We start from the raw sequence: 19,247 nt of genomic DNA on the forward strand, positions 1-19,247 counted from the left end.
ATTAACAACCATACCCTTCCCCAGAATTACTATATGACTTTTGGATTGGAGGAGCAAATCTCTAAGAAATAATTCCTGTTATTTATTGTTTCCAATTTACTTTCAGCAAATATTTACAGAGTAGCCTCCCATGTGCCTGGCATAGAGATAGGGTCTTGAGGGATACATAGGTGGGTGGTCTGCTGTGCCCCTTACTCTCCTGATGTGTGCGGGCTAGGTGGAATGGTTGGAAATTAAATAGGTAAATCTGTCACAAAGCCGGAGGGAGCACTGATAGGGCAGGACTGAGCTCATGGAAGAAGCCGTGAACCTTATAAGGGATCAGTGAAGGGCTTTCTGGAAGAAGTGATGTCTATGGCAAGTCCTGATGATGAGCTAGATTCTTGACTAGTCTAGAGGGCTAGAGGAAACTAGTCCAGGCACAGGGAACCCTGGGTGAGTGTGGGCGGGGGGAGGGGGAGAGGTGCTCAGGCTTGGAGAAAGCATTACATCTTCATCAGTTTATTCAATATTTAACAAGTGTTTGTTAAGTACTTACTATGCAACAGACATTGTTTTACATAATGAAGAGACATCAGGTAACAAAACAGGTGATGTCTTTATTTTCATGAAAGTCATGGGGGAGAAGAGAGAAATAAAGAGAATTGCTTAAGGTGGGGCAATGGGGAAGGGTTTAGTGGAGCTGACACCTCAGTGGTGAGAGGAGAGGAACCAGCCAGGTAAATACCAGGGCAGGAGAGTTCCAGGTAGAAGGAACATCAAAGGCAAAGAACTCAAAGGGAAGAACTATCTTCGCTTATTGTAGAAGCTGAAAGGACCAGTGGGCCGATATGGACAAAGTGGTATAAATAATTCAAAGGGTATTTGAGTTGGGTTGTTGGTGCTGAGAAAGGCATTGGAACACAATAATATAAGCTAGTTTTGTTTTGTTTCATTTAAATTACATATACTACTATGGGTGTCTCTTCAAAACTAGGATACTTTTGGAAGATCTCAGTTGCAAGTAGGTCTGTTCTGGAGTGGGGCTTGGCTCTTTGTGTTTTAATAATAGAAATGAGGCTAAGAGCATATTTTCTGTCATCATTGACTAGAATGAATGTAAGTCAAATGTCCTGTTCCCAGTTATAAGCACGTCAGCAACACAAGAAATCAGCAGGGCCTCCCTGCTCAACAAGAGGTCTTATTATGTCAATTAGGGGCGTCCCAATGTTTCCTCCCAGGTTCTAGTCATATATTTCTACTTGCCCTCGTAGGCTTTCTTTTCCTGTTTTATTCCTTTGGGCTCAAATTTGTGTTTCAATAAATGCTCTAAAATCTTTCTGCCTGGTTTGGGCTTGCTTTATCCAGAGTCCTCATCCATGTTCTTCTGTTTCTCCAAATTATGTATCTCTGCATTATTGTGGGCCCCCCATGAAACTCATGGCTCTTGTTTGCTCCCAGTTAACAGCTTTGGAGATGATGAAGAGCCATGCACATCTTCTGACAGTGACGGGGAGGTGATCAAACAATTTGAGATTTCCATGTCCCGGTCCCAGAGTTTTCGTTCAGAAGCATCTAAGAAAGGCACACAGGTGGGATTGGAGCAGAAATCAAAATTCAGCCACCTGCTCTCTACCCATGAAGAGGATAACACAGAAGTGTCTGCCTGTGAAGGTATTTGCATGAAACCCTCCCTTTATCTAGAGCAGGGATGGACAATCGTAAGAACAGCTTTGAGTCACTTGATTACTACACTTGTATCTGAGTCTCCAGAGAGGAAAAGAAAAGGGGGCGAGACCCAGAGGCTGAAACAGAGTAGAGGGGGTCTTACCAACCTCACAGAGGGGCTGTCATGCAGGGAACTGGGAGGAATGAATAAGAAGTGCCAAAATCCTTACCCCTGATTTGTGGGACCCCTTCCTTCCTTTTAGGTTATCATTTTGTATATTTTGAACACTGATGGCTAGAATTAGAATGGTATTTATGAAGCTTTATAAAATCTTGTTCTCTTCTGATAAATACAAATATTTCACATACCTGTTTGCTGACATTGAGATTCTGTCATTTTTCTCTCATTTGGAATCCTAGAGTCTATTTTCCATATATGTATATGACCTCAGAAAAATTTTTGGAAACTTTCTTTTAATAGTTGATGTTCTTAAAACAATATGTGTGTTTTATCATTCAAATAAATATATGTTTTACAATAATATCAAATAGCCTTTTTCAGATAACACATACCTTGTACATTTGTCCTCATTTTCTGTAGTTTCTACCCTCCCCCCCACCCCCCATCCTACCCCTCTGTTTCCATCCTCTGCCACATGAGAATTGCTTGCTGGGCAAGAGCAAAGTGTTCTGCCATTCTCTGATGTCTTCAGACTAAGTACCTTCCACAAAGGGGAGGCAATAATACTCTGAAGTAGATCAGCACAGCCTGTGAATTGTTATAGTAGGTAGACCTTGTTAAGAGTCCTCCTCCTATCCCCCCACGTACACAAAATAACCTGGAGAAAGAACGGTGCATTATTTCTTAGTGCTTTTCTAGTGAAGGTCAGGGATCTCTCTGAGTCCTTTATGCCTGGAACCCTGAATAGGCATAGGCTATTGAAACAGGGAAAGGTCTATGAATTGTAGTTGGTAAAAAGCTAGAGAAAAAGAACATTGTCCACTTTAGTGACCCAGTCTAAATGACCTGAGTTCTCTAATCTTTTCCTTCTTTCCTTTGGACATGTGATTAGTCAAACCAATGGAGGCATAGTTGCAGGTCTTCCATATTTTTCCACACTTAGCAATAGAAAGAGAAAAACGAGAGCCTGGGATTGAGAGAAGGTAACAGAGAAGAAATTTCTGACTTGACAAGGTGGATAAGGCTGGCCAAAAAAAGAACAGCAACAAAGAATATACAGAACAGACCTTATTCTTCAGCAGAAATATAACAATGTGCTATCCACCATGTAATTTTACTTACTGATATGAGCCACATAACATATTTTATTGCTATTCCTTTTAGCCCAAGGTAAGAGAAAAAATAAATGCATGATGTAACCAAAGCATGGCAGCGGTAGCTACTGCCCTCCGTCATTTCGTTACTCCCCCTCTTGTTTTCTCTTTTGCTGGTGTTACATCACAGCCTTCCCCTCTTCCACCAGGAGGGCAAATGTTAGCTAATGAAAGTTAATAGCAGTTGATTCCCTGGGAGCAGCGTGTTGCATTCAAAAGCTAATGGCCCCATTTCCCAGAAGCCCAAATGTCTAGTTTCTGATTTATACAAATGGCTCCTTTTCTGAGAGTTCTGACAACCATTCCAAACTTACCCTTTCTGGAATTAGCAATAACCTCAATTATAACTGGGGATTCTGAAATTTTTGACAGATAGTGACAGAAAAGATAAAATTACTTTCGCTATTGGAGGGAGGGAAAAGCACACCGCATTGGATAATGCAGTAAATTATTTGTAGATTTTGAAGAAAGTCAGGATTTTCATAGGAAGGGATAACTGCATGCTAAATTTTAGGTTATCAAATGCCATGGAAATGTTAATGTAATTTTTATTGCATGATGTTTTTTTCTGTGTCACTTCTTTTTGTTCATCTTTAGATCAGTGAATTATTTTCCAGCAAGAAAGAATAAGGAAGAGATTAAGCATTCATCCCAGAGAAGATTTGTGGGTTTCTTGTCTGTTCTGCATCTACTTAGCTTTTTTTCACTCTACCTTTTTTATTTAAAAAATTTTTTTTAATGTTCATTTATTTTTGAGAGAGAGAGAGAGTGAGCAGAGGAGGGGCAGAGAGAGAAGGAGACACAGAATCCAAAGCACACTCCAGGCTCTGAGCTGTCAGCACAGAGCCCAGTGCGGGGCTCGCGGGGCTTGAACCCACAAACCGTGAGAACATGACCTGAGCTGAAGTTGGAGGCTTAACAGACTGAGCCACCCAGATGTCCCTTTCACTCTACCTTAAACATGATTTTCTAAGATAAAATTTAATTGTAGACAACTCTTACACTTTAAAAATAGGTTCAAAATGTTCAACCAGTGAAAGTAAAGGTTTCATGTTTCAAGTGAGGTTCTTTATTCTAGATGGAATAGTGAGGTTATTAGAACCAAGAAAATGCTATCTTCATGTTCCTGGCAGGTTCTCTCTTGTCTCACTTATCTGACTTAGTGTGGTACATTGATTGACACTGTCTCCCCAGTAATGTCAAAGAGGGTTTACGTGAAGTGATCCACCTCGGATCTGAGATATACATATATATCTGAGATATATATATATATCTGAGATATATATATATATATCTGAGATATATATATCTCAAGGTGATATTGGGGTGCCTGGCTGGTTTAATCAGAGCATGCAGCTCTTGATCTCGGTGTCATGAGTTCAAGCCCCACATGGGGGTTAGAGTTTATATAAGAATAATTTTTTGAAGGTGATATCAGGGTGATATATGTATCAAGAGATTTATTGCAAAGAATTGGCCTATGCTATTACTGAAGCTGGCTAGAGAAATATAGAGCTCTGAAATCCACAGGTAAAATTTCTCTGTGTCCAGAGAGGCCTCAGTTCTCCTCTTAAGGCTTATGTAGGATAATCTCCATTACTTAAAGTCAACTGCCTAAGGGCTTTACTCACATCTATAAAATACTTCCATAGTATCACCTCAATTAATGTTTGATTAATTAATTGAAGCCTAGAGCTTGGCCAAGTTGACACATAAAACTGACCATCATCGTAGATGGTGAGAAAAAGTATTTGTATGTGTGTGGGTGGTGGTGGGAGGGAAGGGTTTGGGAGTATAAAATAAAGTAACTGGATAATAGGGTTATGCCATGGCAAGGTGGGATATGGATTAAAAAGTGCAAAAAAGTTTTCTGCTAAAATAAATATGGTTTATGTGACATAATTATGGCCTATAATTTCTAGGAAGCTAGGACACATTTCTCTGACAACAGGCAATTACTTTCCTGTATGTGTTTAAGGTGACATGATCTTCCTTAACTTACAGGATGGGAAGATGGCTTTATGTGATGGTGAATCCTCTTTCTTTCTCCTTCTCCTTGTGACTTGTACCCTAGCTTTGCTTTTCTAATTCAGTCCTTGCTTGTCTGTCAAAGAAAATGGTTTGTTACATTAATATGGTTCTTATGTTTTTCGGTTATGAATAGCTTTTCAAGGTTTAATGTAGCTTTTGAAAATTCCCTTATTACTGATCTAGGTATTATCACTGTAGGAGTTAAAGTCATGAGACAGTTTTATAGGGGTAATTTCTTGGCAAAGTTAGACTTTGTGCTGAAATCCTGCTGGGTGCTACACACGTTGATGGATGACCCACTGTTTAATAGGACATTTTAGTGTTCATGTATATGAGGAATGGATGTGCTAATTAGAGCCTTAGAAGAAAATTCTGCTTTATGTTGTAGGGTTTTGCATATGGAGTATCTCTCGTTCTATCATTTTCTGTGGCCTTTTTAAAGTGTGTTTGCCAAATAACTGAGTGTGTGAATGTAAAAATGTTATGGTGTCCTATGAAAGTGTTTCCAAGGGGACTGCACTGAATTATTAAGAATAACAAGGCAGATAGGGGAACTTCTCAGTGGATTGCCATGGTGTTGCAAAATCCCAAATCAGGAGTCTGAAGTTGGGTTCTGAGTACCAAGACCACCTAAAGATGTTTTTGTATAGTCTGCATAGGGTGATAATATAATTTTAAGTTTGCATGTTTACTGCAGGTGAGTCATAAACTGTCTGGTAAACTACTGTCACCACTATTCCATATTGCTGCACACCTGGATGCTTCAATTATTTGTTACCTGCCTAGCCTGGAAAGTTGTTTGAGGGTTTAGTGAAACCCACTGGTGGATAAAGACTAGAAGGTATTTGTATGTGGCTTAGTACCTTCAAGGAGCTTATATTCTCACTGAGGCTTTAAGACCAACAGCAGAAACGATTGCTACCACACAACGTGTAAATGAGAGCTGAATTTATCATCTCTACTTTGTCATCCCACTCACTCATCCCATCTCTATCTCTAATTTTCTCTTATCCTGGGATTGTGGCTTCTGGAGGAGATTGGAGACCAAAGAGAGAATACGTCATTGAGAGGAAAGTCAGGGTGAAAACTATTGCTTTGGAAGACTCTGCCAGTTTTTCCTTACTGTCTGAGGGTAACCTAGACTTTAAAGAAGAGGAAGGGGATGCACAGATGATGCAGGGCTGAAAGAGAAAACAGAATAACACCAAGGTCAGGGGAAAACACTGAGTCCAAGGAGTCAGGGAAGATTCAGGAGTTATTGGACTTTGGATGGAAAGGAAAGATGAGAGGAGAGGGGGTTTGGGGACCATCATGAAAAGAAATACACAACTTGTGTTTTCATGAGCCCATGAGGCCACAGGTGACAGCAAGGTGGGAGGCAATAGAAAATTGGGGTTTATAGGGTTGGAAGAGGCTAGTTTGGGTCAGACAAACAAGCAAGGCTAATATTTATCGAAAACCTAGTGGCTGCCAGGTGGATATTATTTCATGTGTCCACATGACTCTGTGACGGCTCTTATCATCATTTTATGGATAAGAAAACAAAAGTTCGGACAGTCCAAATATTGTGTAAATTCTTAACACAGAGCTAGGTTTTAAACACAGATCATCTGAATCCAAGTCCAGTGTTCCATGGATCAAGTAAAGAATTTTTTACTTGAGAGAACCACTGAAGCCTTTCAAGGAGAGGGTAAGATGGTGAATGTGGAAGAGAGAAAGAAGGATCCTAGAGTCAGGAGACAGTATGATCTCCATAGTAGATTGTTGTTCTCGCTTTCTAGATCCATCCCCAAAGTCTTGTGTTCGTTAGTTCCGACAAAATGCTAATGTGTTTTTTTTTATATAAGCACACATCCTTTATATTCATATTGTTAGAAAGTATTAAACCTTTGTATATTCCATGTAATGAACTAATGGTCTTTTTGGTTATCTAGACCAAGTTTATCCACTCTGTGGATAGAATTATATTTCTGTAGGTGTTATTTGATGGGTTTTGTTTTTGAGATTTTTTTTTTTACTTAGAGAGAGAAAGAGAGAGAATCTTAAGCAGGCTCCACACCCAGCATTGAGCCTGACACGGGGCTTGATCGCACGACCTTGAAATCATGAACTGAGCCTGGTGACTGAGCCACCCAGTGCCTCTGTTTTTTAGATCTTGATTTGTGTTGTTGCTACTGCTCAATTTCTCTAGGTAAAAAGGTGTAAAATAATAATACATTTGAAATAGTCTCCTTATTGCACATTTAGGTTTGGATGGAGCCAGCCAACCAAACTATTCTGAGACTCTGTCTTATGGTGAAGATGATCCCATCTCTGCCCACTCACAGTCCCCATGTGAGGTGGGAAACACCAGGCACCAGGGTGCATCTCCCCAAGAGACCAGTGTGCCTCGCAGCCTTAGTCGCCAGTCCACAGAAGGCAGCTTGGAACTGGAGACAGCTTTTAATAACCGGGGATTTGAAGACTCCTATGCTACTGACAGCAGCTCCATGTGGAGTCCAGAGGCAAGTTATTTGTTTTCCATTCTTTCTTTGCTTGAGTATTGGGTGCTCTCTAGTGAGTTCTTGCTTTCCTCTTCCTGCTCATGTCTTAAGAAAAAAATTTCTCCAGAAAGGAAGCAATGCCTTGAAAAACAAAGACCTAAAGAGCCTTTATTTATAAGAAATAAAAATTTTTCAGGTGACTAAGTCACAGCTCCTATGTATGCCAATAAAAGAATCGTAAATAAATTTCTATCAAAGTGGGGGAAAAAAAGAAGAGTGGCAGAATGGACCCAGCAGCAATCAGGCTTCTTGTTTATATAAAAGATTTTTTAGTTCTTTAGAGAAGACTGGTTTATTTCCTTCATGGTTTCAATTAAGTGGAGTCGATTTTTATTTACCCCAATCTTGAGTTATAATTATTTGAATATGAGAATTACTTGAAAATTAAACTAAAATACAGTGGCCCTCCAAATGAAATGATGCAAAATATGATGACTATCTTGCAGTATAAGTATGTTTGTTAGATTTGCATTGAATTCAAGATCTAGGAGATAGCATTAGTTTGTGATGACCCTCTGGCCATTGACTTTGCTTTTTGGAATAAACCTCTGATAAAAGATGCCCCTTCTAAATTTATTTTTAATTAAAACTTACTCCAGAATATTCCTAACCACCCAGATGTATGATTGGAGGTGATTATTACAGACACTACCATTTATTGAGCAATTACTATGTGCCAGGCACTGTGATAAAGATTTTACAAACATTGTTGTATAGGCATTTATAGTTATTCTTTATTAGCTAGATGTCTTTTATTATGATTCTATAACATTAGGAGATATTAAATAATAATGTCTACTGCCTACTTTGAAATTAATTTTGATGAAATATGTAATATATGTATATAAAATATTCATATAATTTGTGGGGCAAGAGGAAGGAGAAAAGTGAATGGATTTTGTTAACATCGGTCTGCTTGAGAAAATAACCAGGTGGAAGCTCTTAGAAGGACCTGGACTGTCATACACACCAGATGCTCATCAAGGAGAAGGAAAAAAAATCACAGAAAATAATGTTCCAAAGTCTTATAGTTGATGCACTGGGGTGTATAGAGAGAGCATAAGGAGGTGTGTGTGTGTGTGTGTGTGTGTGTATGTGTGCGCCCACATGTTGGTGTCATGGCTGAGGATGAGAAACAGTAACGCAGATACTTGGTTTGTGGCTTGTCAAGGGCAGTCCTACATATAGAGACACCCAAAGCTATTAACCTTATAAGTTTTGGGAAAAAATTTATGCTTCCCAGTTGATTTGCTGCTGACAAGTCCTATCAAATCCCACACAATAACACTGAATGTTTAAAAATATTCTTTTTGTATTCTCACACAAAAACAAAACAGAAACCGTTTACCTGCCTATTGATACTCTGTCCTCTTGATAATTGCTCCCTCAGGCTTGGAATTGCCAGGTAACCTCCCATCTGCCTGACTCACAGAGCTGTAATAGAAGACTTGGTGTTGAGAGCACTAAATGTTCTCAGACTCCAAAAATACCCAGACATCTCTGTGTGCTCCATTCAACCTCCTATCTATTTTGAGACAAAAACTGTAATTTGGTGCTCCTACAGTAGAACCTCAGATGCGGCTCGGAGGCAGTTCCTGTAACTGCCTGCTTTGCAGGCTTAGCTTGCCTTTTAAGAATTGATTTATTTGCCTCTTAACTGTATTAAGAACCCAGTCTTCCCCTGTGTATCTGGCATCGGGAACATATTGCAGGTCTGTTTACTTTGGGCCACACAGATGACATCAACACTATCTTACTAAAACACAAACGCTTTCAATTTGATAGAAAATCTTTAAACCTACGAGGGTTTTGACAACGTGGCACAAGTATTCCCATCTTAGAGAAAAATCAGGATCTTAGAGCTAAAGGAATCATTTCTTTTGCCTTAGAAGGAAACCAGTCATACAGTGTGACTACCCTTTAGGCTGATGGATTTTTGAGCACCGCTCTTCTCTGCTGGAAAAGGCTGTCAACTTTTTCCTGCAGACCCAAGGCTTGGCAGGGAAGACAATGGACGGGTGGCTGGGTGATTTTGAGCACACAGGGAGGCAGGTGTCCCACTTTTCATCTCTGCTTTCTACTGATTAACTGGTTGGCCTTGAGAAGTTAATTAAAATCTGCCAAATGGGGATAAAAATGAAGAGATTTTTACCTTGCAGGAAGGTCAGATGGATTAGTGGTATTAACAGTACCCGCATGAGGAGAGCCTTTAGTTGCCTGGTGATAGGTAAAGTGTGTTGAAATAATTAATTGCTATAAAAATACCAGCCTTCACAAATCTTTGTTTCAGATCAACCCAGGAAGGGGCCACAGAGCCCAGTTTCCCTGTGCCACAGCTCGGATCGTCCCCGTCCAGAGCCTGGCTAGGGCCTACAGCTCTGTTTTATGCAGGGTTCTTAGGAGAGTTGTTTCAGAGACCTTCAAAGGGCTTAGCACAGACCTGCAGGTGGAGTGAGCATTTGTCTGAATAGATAGCCCGATGGATAAGTGGAGAGATAAGTCACTGACTAGAATATTTTTACCTTGGCATTGAAGTTGCTGACAACTTCTGCTAACTATTATGAAGAGCAGGGACCTAAAAGGATGTGAAATTCAAAGTAGTATGTGTTTCCATCTCTCCTTTTACTCCCGCCTCACCCCACACACTTACTACAAATATAAATAGCTGTGGTGAGAGGCTTGGGGGGGGGTGGGTAGAAGGGAGTCATCATGGTTCAGTCTAAGGTTTGGGATTTTGAGCATTAATACTGGTAAATCCTGCATAGCCTTGGTAGGGCATATGATGTTGGGAGCAGTGAGTGAGTTATTTAGTCTTTCTAAGCCTTAAGTTTCCTCCCCCCACAAAATGAAGATATTAAAATTCCTACCTTGTTAGGTTAATGTGAACATTTTAAAAGATAACATTTCTTAGGTAGATTCCCAAAAAGCAGAGCCTGTTTTGTCAGGATGTACAATCCCTGAGAACAAGAGTGAGGGACAAGGGGGGAATGAAGCAGGGTAGAAGGGAGAGCCTGTAATCAAGTTGGCCACCACTAAGTGTGGCTCATGGCTTGATCTTGTGGGACTGCAAGAAGCTGTGCTAACTCATCTCAGGACATCTGTCCAAGGGGACACAAGTTTATTGCATGGGGCATTAACCTCCACGACACTCTGGACTTTATATACATGAATGCCATGCAGCATTCTATAACATTCCAATCCTTGACATCAATAGAGGCCTGTGATGGGAGTTGAGAGTTGCATTGCCTGGACAAGTGGTAAGACTTTGTTGGGCTGTGCCAGGCTGAAGCTACTTAGAGCCCAACAGTCTGTGCCTGCTGGAAAGCTGCAACAAAAGGTGAGGCCGAGAAGGTCTGAAGTGCCTGAAAGTGGGCTTTTGCAGACCATAAAGTGTTTAGTATGGTACCTGGCACAAGACACAGCTTAGTAGATGTTAGCCCTGATTACTTCTGATCCAGCAAGCAATATAGAGATGATCAAGAGGAGGCTAAAATAGATGGGAGTTTTAACAGAAGACTGTGACTTGATTTCTGAGTTAGCCTAACTCCTTGGAGACTTGCTTCTAATATTAAATCTACACTAGTCAGTTGTATTCAGAAGTCTCTATAGCAACCACTTTTATCACTTGAAACTAAGTACCTCTGAATAGAAGCACTCTCACATGAATGCATGCTGAGGAAAGAATATAAGGAGCTTCCCTTATTTTGCAAAAGCCTAAATTTTCTTGGTAGACGAATGTGCATTTTAAAAGAGGAGACATTTATTCCATGTCTCCTGTTTCTCAAGTCCTTTAATTTTCGCAACAATCCTGTAATTGGTTTCATCCCCCATTTTACTGTTGAAGAAAGCCACAAGTGGAAAGATTAAATACCTTGTCCAATGTCATAGAGGGAGTAAGTGGTAGACCTGGGTCTCCTAAAGATGTCTCATTCCAGTGAACTGTGCACTTTCACCTCGACTCTGTGGGGAAGTTTTGATGATGAATGCACGTTTTTGAGGTGCTTTATCATATATTTTAAAGTAGTCTTTGGATTATCGAAGTCTGGTGTTCAGTCACATAAATAAGAATGGGTTCTGATTTATAATAAGAATCAGGCCAAAGTTTAGTTATGAGTAAGTATCATGCCTTCATAGAAAAAAATCAAATTATGTTGACATTCTTTATAGTTTGTTGGAGACTACTTCATTATAATCAGCTCAGTTCAGTGTTCTCAGTGAGGTCATCAGATCTGACTGGCTATGGGTGAATTGTTGTCGAAGGGTGATATTGTATAATGAGGGGGGCCATGTTTGAAAATAGGTATCATCAGTCCATTGATGGGAATAGGTATTTACGGAGTCTGGTCTGAGCCAGGTGTTTTTCCATATCTCTTAAAACCTCGCTGTAACACTCCATCAAATAGGCATCTTAATGCTCATTTTTCAGCTAGAGCACAGAGAGGGTGGCCTATTTGGCCAAGGTCAAAAAGCCAGTCCATGGTAGAGTTATGATTTCAACCCGAGTTCTGTCTCCACATCTGGTATTGCTGTTTGCTAAGTGGCTGCTGAGGGTGCCCTCCTAAACCCTCAGTACTCAGAGTGTGGTTTGAGGCCAATGGTGACATCCTTGTGACCTGAGAAATGCAGAGCCTCAGGCCCCACCCCAGTCCTACAGCATCAGAAACTCTGAGTGACTCAAGTCCACACAAACGTTTGAGAAGCTCTACCCTAGACATTTTCTCCCATGTAGCTGGAAAATCTACTGAAGAATCACCTGTCTGTGACCCGCATTAGGATTCTCATCTGCAGGAAGTCCTGGCTCTTGGAGCACAGGCCCAGGCTCAACCATTTTTCCTGGGAACTCCAGAAAAAGTTCTCTCTTGGAAGCTGTATAGGTGACTAATTTTAGACTTTAGATCTCGGTTTCAATGATAGTGGTCAGGTGTGCTTTTAGAGAGTGTATATGACAACACTTTGTAAAATATAAAAGCTTTGTTCATTCATTCCAAAAGCATTCGTGAAGATTCACCTTATGCCAGGCGCTGTACCCCCAAAGAATTTACAATCTAAGGGAGACATACACCAGTAAACAGACCCTTCTAGTGAACAGGGATATGTGCTAGCAGTCAAAAAGTACAGTGTTCTGATGGAGCACAGAGGGGCTCTATCTCACCAAAATGTATTTGGGCATTATCATTTCCATTCCTAATCTCTTCCTCTATCTGCAACAGGAACAGGATGGGGCCAATTTTCAGGTGCCGACTGGGGTCCTGGAGCCCATCTCAAAATGTGGTGACTTGGATGTCATCTTTGAATATAAAGGTTCCAGCCAGAAGCTCACAGTGACCATTGTGAGAGCGCAGGGCCTCCCAGATAAGGACCGAAGTGGTGTCAACTCCTGGCAAGTTCACGTAGTTCTGCTGCCCAGTAAGAAACAGAGGGGAAGGACAAGCATACAGAGAGGCCCCAACCCTGTTTTTAAGGAGAAGGTCACCTTCACCAAGCTGGAGCCCAGAGATGTGGCTGCCTGTGCTATCCGCTTCCGCCTGTATGCTGCCCGCAAGATGACCCGTGAGAGAATGATGGGAGAGAAGCTGTTCCATCTCAGCCACCTGAACCCAGAAGGGGAAATGAAAGTGACTCTGGTTCTGGAGCCAAGAAGCAATATCAGTGTGAGTATGTTAAATGGTGCTGCTAATGATGCGGTATGTTCAAGGATCTGGAATTGTCAGCTCTTGATTTAGTACATTCAGCCTGTGAATTCAAACACCTTAATTTAATTTTCCATTTGGCTCTCCTCATCCTTGTAACCCATGATTTGCACTTCATGGTACAATGGGTTTTTTGTGCCCATCTTCCCTATAAGCTGATGGATGTATTCCCTGTCCATTTCTGGAAATGACAGCAACAGTGTGGGGGAAGGGCTTAACCTGTGAATAACTGACCTATAGTCTGACGATGCTCCTCCTTTCCCACCCTTAATGTGCATTGTGATGAATCTCAGAGATGGGACTTTCAAGGGGAGCTCCTTAACGTGTGTTTGAGTAGGCTACAACAGTAGCCCTGATCTCCAGCCACTTCTAAGACCTGCCATTCATATGACTGGCCTCCTCCCACGTATCTTATCCTCTGCATCCCTGCTGGGGTCTTGAGGAAGGACAGTGTGGTGTGTATGTCTACAAGATGGAAAACCCACTATTGATGGGGGTTAAGTGTTATCTGGTATGTGGGCCTTTGAAAAACCATGTAAAAAGATCACATAGCAATCTTGGGCTCTTGGGCCAATCCGTCATCCATTCAAAAATGTTTACTGAGTGCTTACTATGTCCAGTACTGTATAGGCAGAAGGGATGTAGGAAAGAACAAAACGGGTGATGCCTCTGCCCTCAAGAGCTTCCTGACTGGTAGAGGAGGGGAAACAATAGCAGACTAGGTACGCAAGGGGAGAGAGAGAGTGATAGAGTTTGCTGTTGGTTTAGAAGGGTCACAGAATGTGTCTTTGAAGTGGTGATCAAACACAGAACAAGACTGGTGACATGTGGATAAGCAAGGGTTCCAGACAGAGGGAATGGCACATGCAGGCATCAAGAAGCGGGAAGGAGCTTGTTCTCAGGATGAGGAAAGGAGCCAGAAAGTCTGGAGTGTAGTGATGGGAGACCCAGCCACTTAAATTTTTAATAGATGTCTCAAAATTAATATCCCCAGACTTGTCTCCCTAAATCTATTCTACCTGAAGCCTTCCCATCTTGGCTAAAGGAAATTTCATTCTTTTAGTTGTGAAAAACCTTTGAAGTCATTTGTGACTTCTCTCCTTTCCACCTGAAATCCCATTGACTCTATCTTCAAACTATAACCAGAACCTAACTCTGCTGGATTACTGAAATGACCTCCTAGTGACCTTCCTGCTTTGCCCCTTACAGACTATTCCCAAAACAGGGGCCAAATGAGCCTTTTAAAACATAAGCCAGATCATGTCTCATTTCTGCTTAAATCCCTCTTTTTTCGTAAACTCTGAGCAAAGTATGTCTGAAACCATGGAAAACAGAAGCGAGAGGAGGTCAGAAGGAACATGCACTAGAAGGCATGAGAATAGGTATGATCACACCCCTACTTCTCTGTGCCAGGCCCTGTGCTGGGGCCACAGAGTTGAGTGGGGAAGATGTGCCCGTGTGAAAGAACTTTAAGGTAAAAATTCTTCCATTCATCAGTTACTTCTTGAGCATGTTTACATGTCAGACATTGGTCTGTGCACCAGACTGAGTGATTTGTAAGGATTCAAAATGTGATGGGAGAGGCAAGCTCTGTAGTGATAGGTGCCTTGGTGGATGCTTCTGTAGAGACACAGAGGAGGGGCGATCCTTACCCCAGACTAAGCAAATATGTTGCTGTTGGATTATCATAAACCTGACAGCTGGGGCTATATGGTACCTATCAAAACCAGCTAGCCCTATAGTTTACAAATTGTGTTTCTTGAAAGCCCAGGGCTCTACCATGGCCTGGCAAATAGGATATTTTCCTACAGATGAAGAATACTTAATTCCTTTTAATGTGTGTATTTTGTTGGGGTTTTGCTAAGAAGTTTTAGGAAATGATTTAAGATGTTGAGAAGAAATCGTGAGCTAAGTCTGATGCACTGGTTTCTGGTGGAGGTGTTGGTGGTTCTGGGAGGCTGGCTCTCTTGCCCTCACAGTGCCATTGCCCACTGCATGCTTCCTGAGGGAGAGTCAACATCCTGGCCTACTTTGCTCTTCTCCTCCCTATATGTCTGGTGTATAAATGTTGGTACTTTGGAAAAGCGTGCGTGTGAATAAACAGGACCAAAAGCATGGTCTCTCCCCTAGGCTCACCTTGTGCGTGCAATGTCTCTGAGATCCACAGTCCATGCATTGGCTTTTTTTACGAAGCAGTCATAAAAGTGCTCATTTTCAATGTAATTCATTTCCTCAGGGGGAAAAAATGTAGCATCTGGCATATTGCTGACAACCCTAGGAAGCAGAACTAGGGGCCAAATATTCTATGTGGTAGTAGACAGTAGTGGTCATTTCTTTTTCTGGTGAAGACAAAGTGCCTCCTGTATTGCTACATTCATCAGGAAGCTGCAGAGAACAGAAACAAAACTCATGCCTAGAGTGGACGGGTTCCATAGAAACATTCAAGCACAAATTACACAGGAGGGAATTTTGGTCTATATTAAATGTATTATTAGCTCTTCACATATCTTAGAGGGTTTGATTTACACTGGTAATAACATCTTTGTCCGTTTTGTCTTTAGAGAGGAAATATTGAATGGAGACGGCTCTTGAAGCAACTATGTCAGCTAATAATGCAGGGAATCTCATCCATGACTGCGCTCCCCAGGCCCATTATCATTCACACCAAGTGCGCCGTTAGTAATCTTTGGCAGCAGTCGAGATTGGGCCGCCATTTCACCAAACATAATAGCGGCTTTCTGTACGAGAGTAGCACAGCGTGGGCCAATGGACTCTTTGTTGTTCTTCCCCTCCAGAGTGGAGAGTCTCCGCTCAGCCCATCTGCAGTTTCTCACAGTGATAGTGCTTCATCCACGCAGTCGCTGTCTCATGGAGGGGCGCCAGAGCTGTTGGTGGGGCTGTCCTACAATGCCACAACGGGGCGATTATCTGTGCAAATGATCAAAGGCAGCCATTTCCGAAACCTCGCTGTTAATAGAGCGCCTGGTAAGTGCATGTCTGTACCCCCAGCTCTGGGCCTTCGAGAGGCAAGTAGAAGGCTGTGTTTGCTTTGGTGTTAATTCTTCAACTTTTACAGAGAAATTATCCTGGTATGACTTAGACATTTTTTTACAAAGTGATACCTCTGGATATTGAAAATGCATTTCTATCTCATTAAATCGAAGGCTTCTTTGATATCTGGATATATCTTGATGCAAAATAGGCTGGCCTCTACATGTATATTGTCAAAGGGAAAAAAGTGGTATGTTTTCAGCAACGTAATGTGTAGGGGCAATTAAAATCTGCTAATAGGCTCTAGGCCTGCAAATACCTTAAAGAGGCAGAACATAGGCTTTGGAGTGAGGCAGATCTGGGGTCAAATTCCAGCTCTATCCACTTACCCATTGGCTTTGCTATGATGCAGTACAATTTAATTCTTTTTTCTGAATCTCAGTAGACTCATCTGGAACAAAGGGATATTAATAGTACCTTCCTCGTGGGTTGTTTTGGGGTTTAAATAAAATGATCTCTACGAAGCAGTTAGCAAAGTGCCTGACACAGTGAGCATACAAGAAATGTTAGTGGTTATGATGTTGACAGAGGAGGAGGTGGACGAGAAGGATTTTGGGCAATACAAGTCTGACTTACCAGGAGAACTACCATTTTGGAGATTACCACTAGAAAGAGGGGCTCAAGACACTCCCATAGCTGAAGTCCTGGGTTTAGAAAGCCAGAATAAAAATACTCCTGGAAACAGCCACAACTGCCTATCAGTACCCAAGAAGTTGGAGATTGAGCATTGGAATAATGCTGCTAAAAATTAGCTCTCCTTTCATGATTGTCAGCAAAAATAGCTTAAAAGAGGGAAGGAAGATGGTTTCTGCCTCACTTCTGCCCTCTAGATCTCATGCAAATACATATAACCAGAGGAACCTAATTTGTGTCTAGAATTCCAAGCCACTAGAGAGTCTGAAAAATGTTGTTGAATTTCCAGCCTTTCAAGTTCAGAGGGTAAACTAGAAGGAGTAGAGTGGAGGGCTAGTGAGCCTGTCTGCCCCAGGGACTGGTGTCTTACTGAAATAAGGATGAAGTGGATAACAGCGTGGTAGACTGCAGGAGTCAGTTGATGGACTCTAGCCTCACATGTGAGCATTAGGTGAGGAGCCAGCCAAGCTGGTGGAAAAGGGTCAGCTTCTGTAGCCAAATCTAGGCTCCTATTCTTCTTAGTCTTTACCTGTGCTGCAGCTTTTAGTCAGTCTGTATTAAACACCATTAGAACAAGCTACTAAGGAAAATCCAGTCCTCTGGACCACAAGACAACAGGTCCTTAGGCCATATTTTGTGATGATGCTCCTAGCCACGTGAAAGTCATTTAAAACCCATCATAGGTGCTGATTATTAGTTGCACAGCTAGTCTCTTTGTTAGACACAACTTTTTTTTTTTAATAGTTCTATCTGGGTTTACTGCTTTTCCTTTAGAACTTCTGCCGGTTTCTTTCCCTATCCTCCTGAAATTTGGTGAGATCTGGACAATTACTTGGGAAGAACATGGTGGAGCTGCAGAGAATGATGGGGAAGTGAATCACGCAGTTATGACCTATTCCAGTCCATGCTGGGAAGCTTTCAGCTGTGCAGAGGGTAGCAGTATGGTGGCAGAGAAAGCATCAGCTGGAGGCTAACAAACCAAGGAGTGAATTCAGGCTCAGCCACTTACTAGCTGGGAGTTATTAAACTATCCTGAATCTCAGTTTCCTCATCTGTAAAATGGGATTGTAATCATATACACTTTCTAGGTAGAAATACTACATAGAAAGCTGTGATGTTGAGGATGGTACTATGTATCATTATACATTTCTCTATAAAAGAAAACATGCCAGAGAGGAAATTCTTATAACAAATATTTAAAACTGAATCGGGAAAAAAAAAGGCAAGTCCTAATTTAGAAACTGATCTTATTCCAGGAGTTTAAGTCAGTTTGGCATTTCCTACATGATTTTTCATAGACATGGTGTCACAATTTAATTTAAACCCTAACTAACATGCAGCATCTTTTTTTTTTAATTTTTAACGTTTATTTATTTTTGAGACAGAGAGAGACAGAGCATGAACGGGGGAGGGTCAGAGAGAGGGAGACACAGAATCTGAAACAGGCTCCAGGCTCTGAGATGTCAGCACAGAGCCCGACGCGGGGCTCGAACTCACGGACCGCGAGATCATGACCTGAGCTGAAGTCGGCCGCTTAACCGACTGAGCCACCCAGGCGCCCCTTCATGCAGCATCTTTTTAACCAAAGTAATAGGAGACAATGTTGCTGTGACACTATTCATTAAACCAGAAACCCAGTAGTGAAGACAAAAGGTTTTTTATGTAGAATGCTGGTACTTGAGGAAAAGCCTGTTTCATTAGGAGGGGTTGAGAAAGTAGAAGGTTCCTTTGTGGAGATTGTAAAAGGGATCTCTTGGTACTTTCAAGGGCTTCAGATGTTGATGGCACTGGTTCTTCATGATGTCTCACTTTATTATGCCACACACTACTTTGGCAGTCATCAGGCAAGCTTAGGCTACATTTTTAGTTCCCATATGGAAGAAAATAAGAGAGAGAACAGGAGTTTTATGAGATAACTGAGCAAAGTTGGAACAAAGGGAGAGAAAAGAGGATGCAAGCTGGGGGTGGAGGGTGGCTGAGGGAGACTGCCAAGTGCGCTGTCCCCACTAGGCAGAGGGAGGGCGGGAGGTGCCACCAGAGCCCTCCATCAGAGGTCAGAGTCTGCCAGGAGGTGCTGCCTGCCAGGGCAGAGGCATGTGTGGGAATACTTGTGTGAGGGTCCTAAAACCCTGTACATGAGACTTTGGACTCAGGGACAGTTCCCTCTTCCAAAAAGAGGGAGCATCAACCCTGCTTTACAGACTAGCTGTGATAATCGAAGAATGGTCCTCCAGGAAGCCTGAAAGAGAAGAGGTTGAGCCTGAATATTGGGAGCTTTTCTTCTCTGAATACTGAAGTTTCTAAATATTGCTGGAAG

General features: G+C 41.8%; 1 protein-coding gene across 1 annotated transcript in view; it reads left to right on the forward strand.

Moving 5' to 3' along the window:
* Positions 1-19,247, forward strand: part of SYT16 (synaptotagmin 16) — a 120,221-nt gene that overhangs the window by 88,860 nt on the left and 12,114 nt on the right. The window contains exons 3-6 of the mRNA XM_007095217.3: positions 1,441-1,653; positions 7,261-7,517; positions 12,767-13,207; positions 16,042-16,231. Of these exons, the coding sequence (XP_007095279.2) occupies positions 1,441-1,653; positions 7,261-7,517; positions 12,767-13,207; positions 16,042-16,231 (1,101 nt within the window). The remainder of the gene's footprint in view (positions 1-1,440; positions 1,654-7,260; positions 7,518-12,766; positions 13,208-16,041; positions 16,232-19,247) is intronic.

The sequence above is a fragment of the Panthera tigris genome, chromosome B3 (assembly GCF_018350195.1).
Source record: "Panthera tigris isolate Pti1 chromosome B3, P.tigris_Pti1_mat1.1, whole genome shotgun sequence".
Lineage (NCBI taxonomy): Eukaryota > Metazoa > Chordata > Mammalia > Carnivora > Felidae > Panthera > Panthera tigris.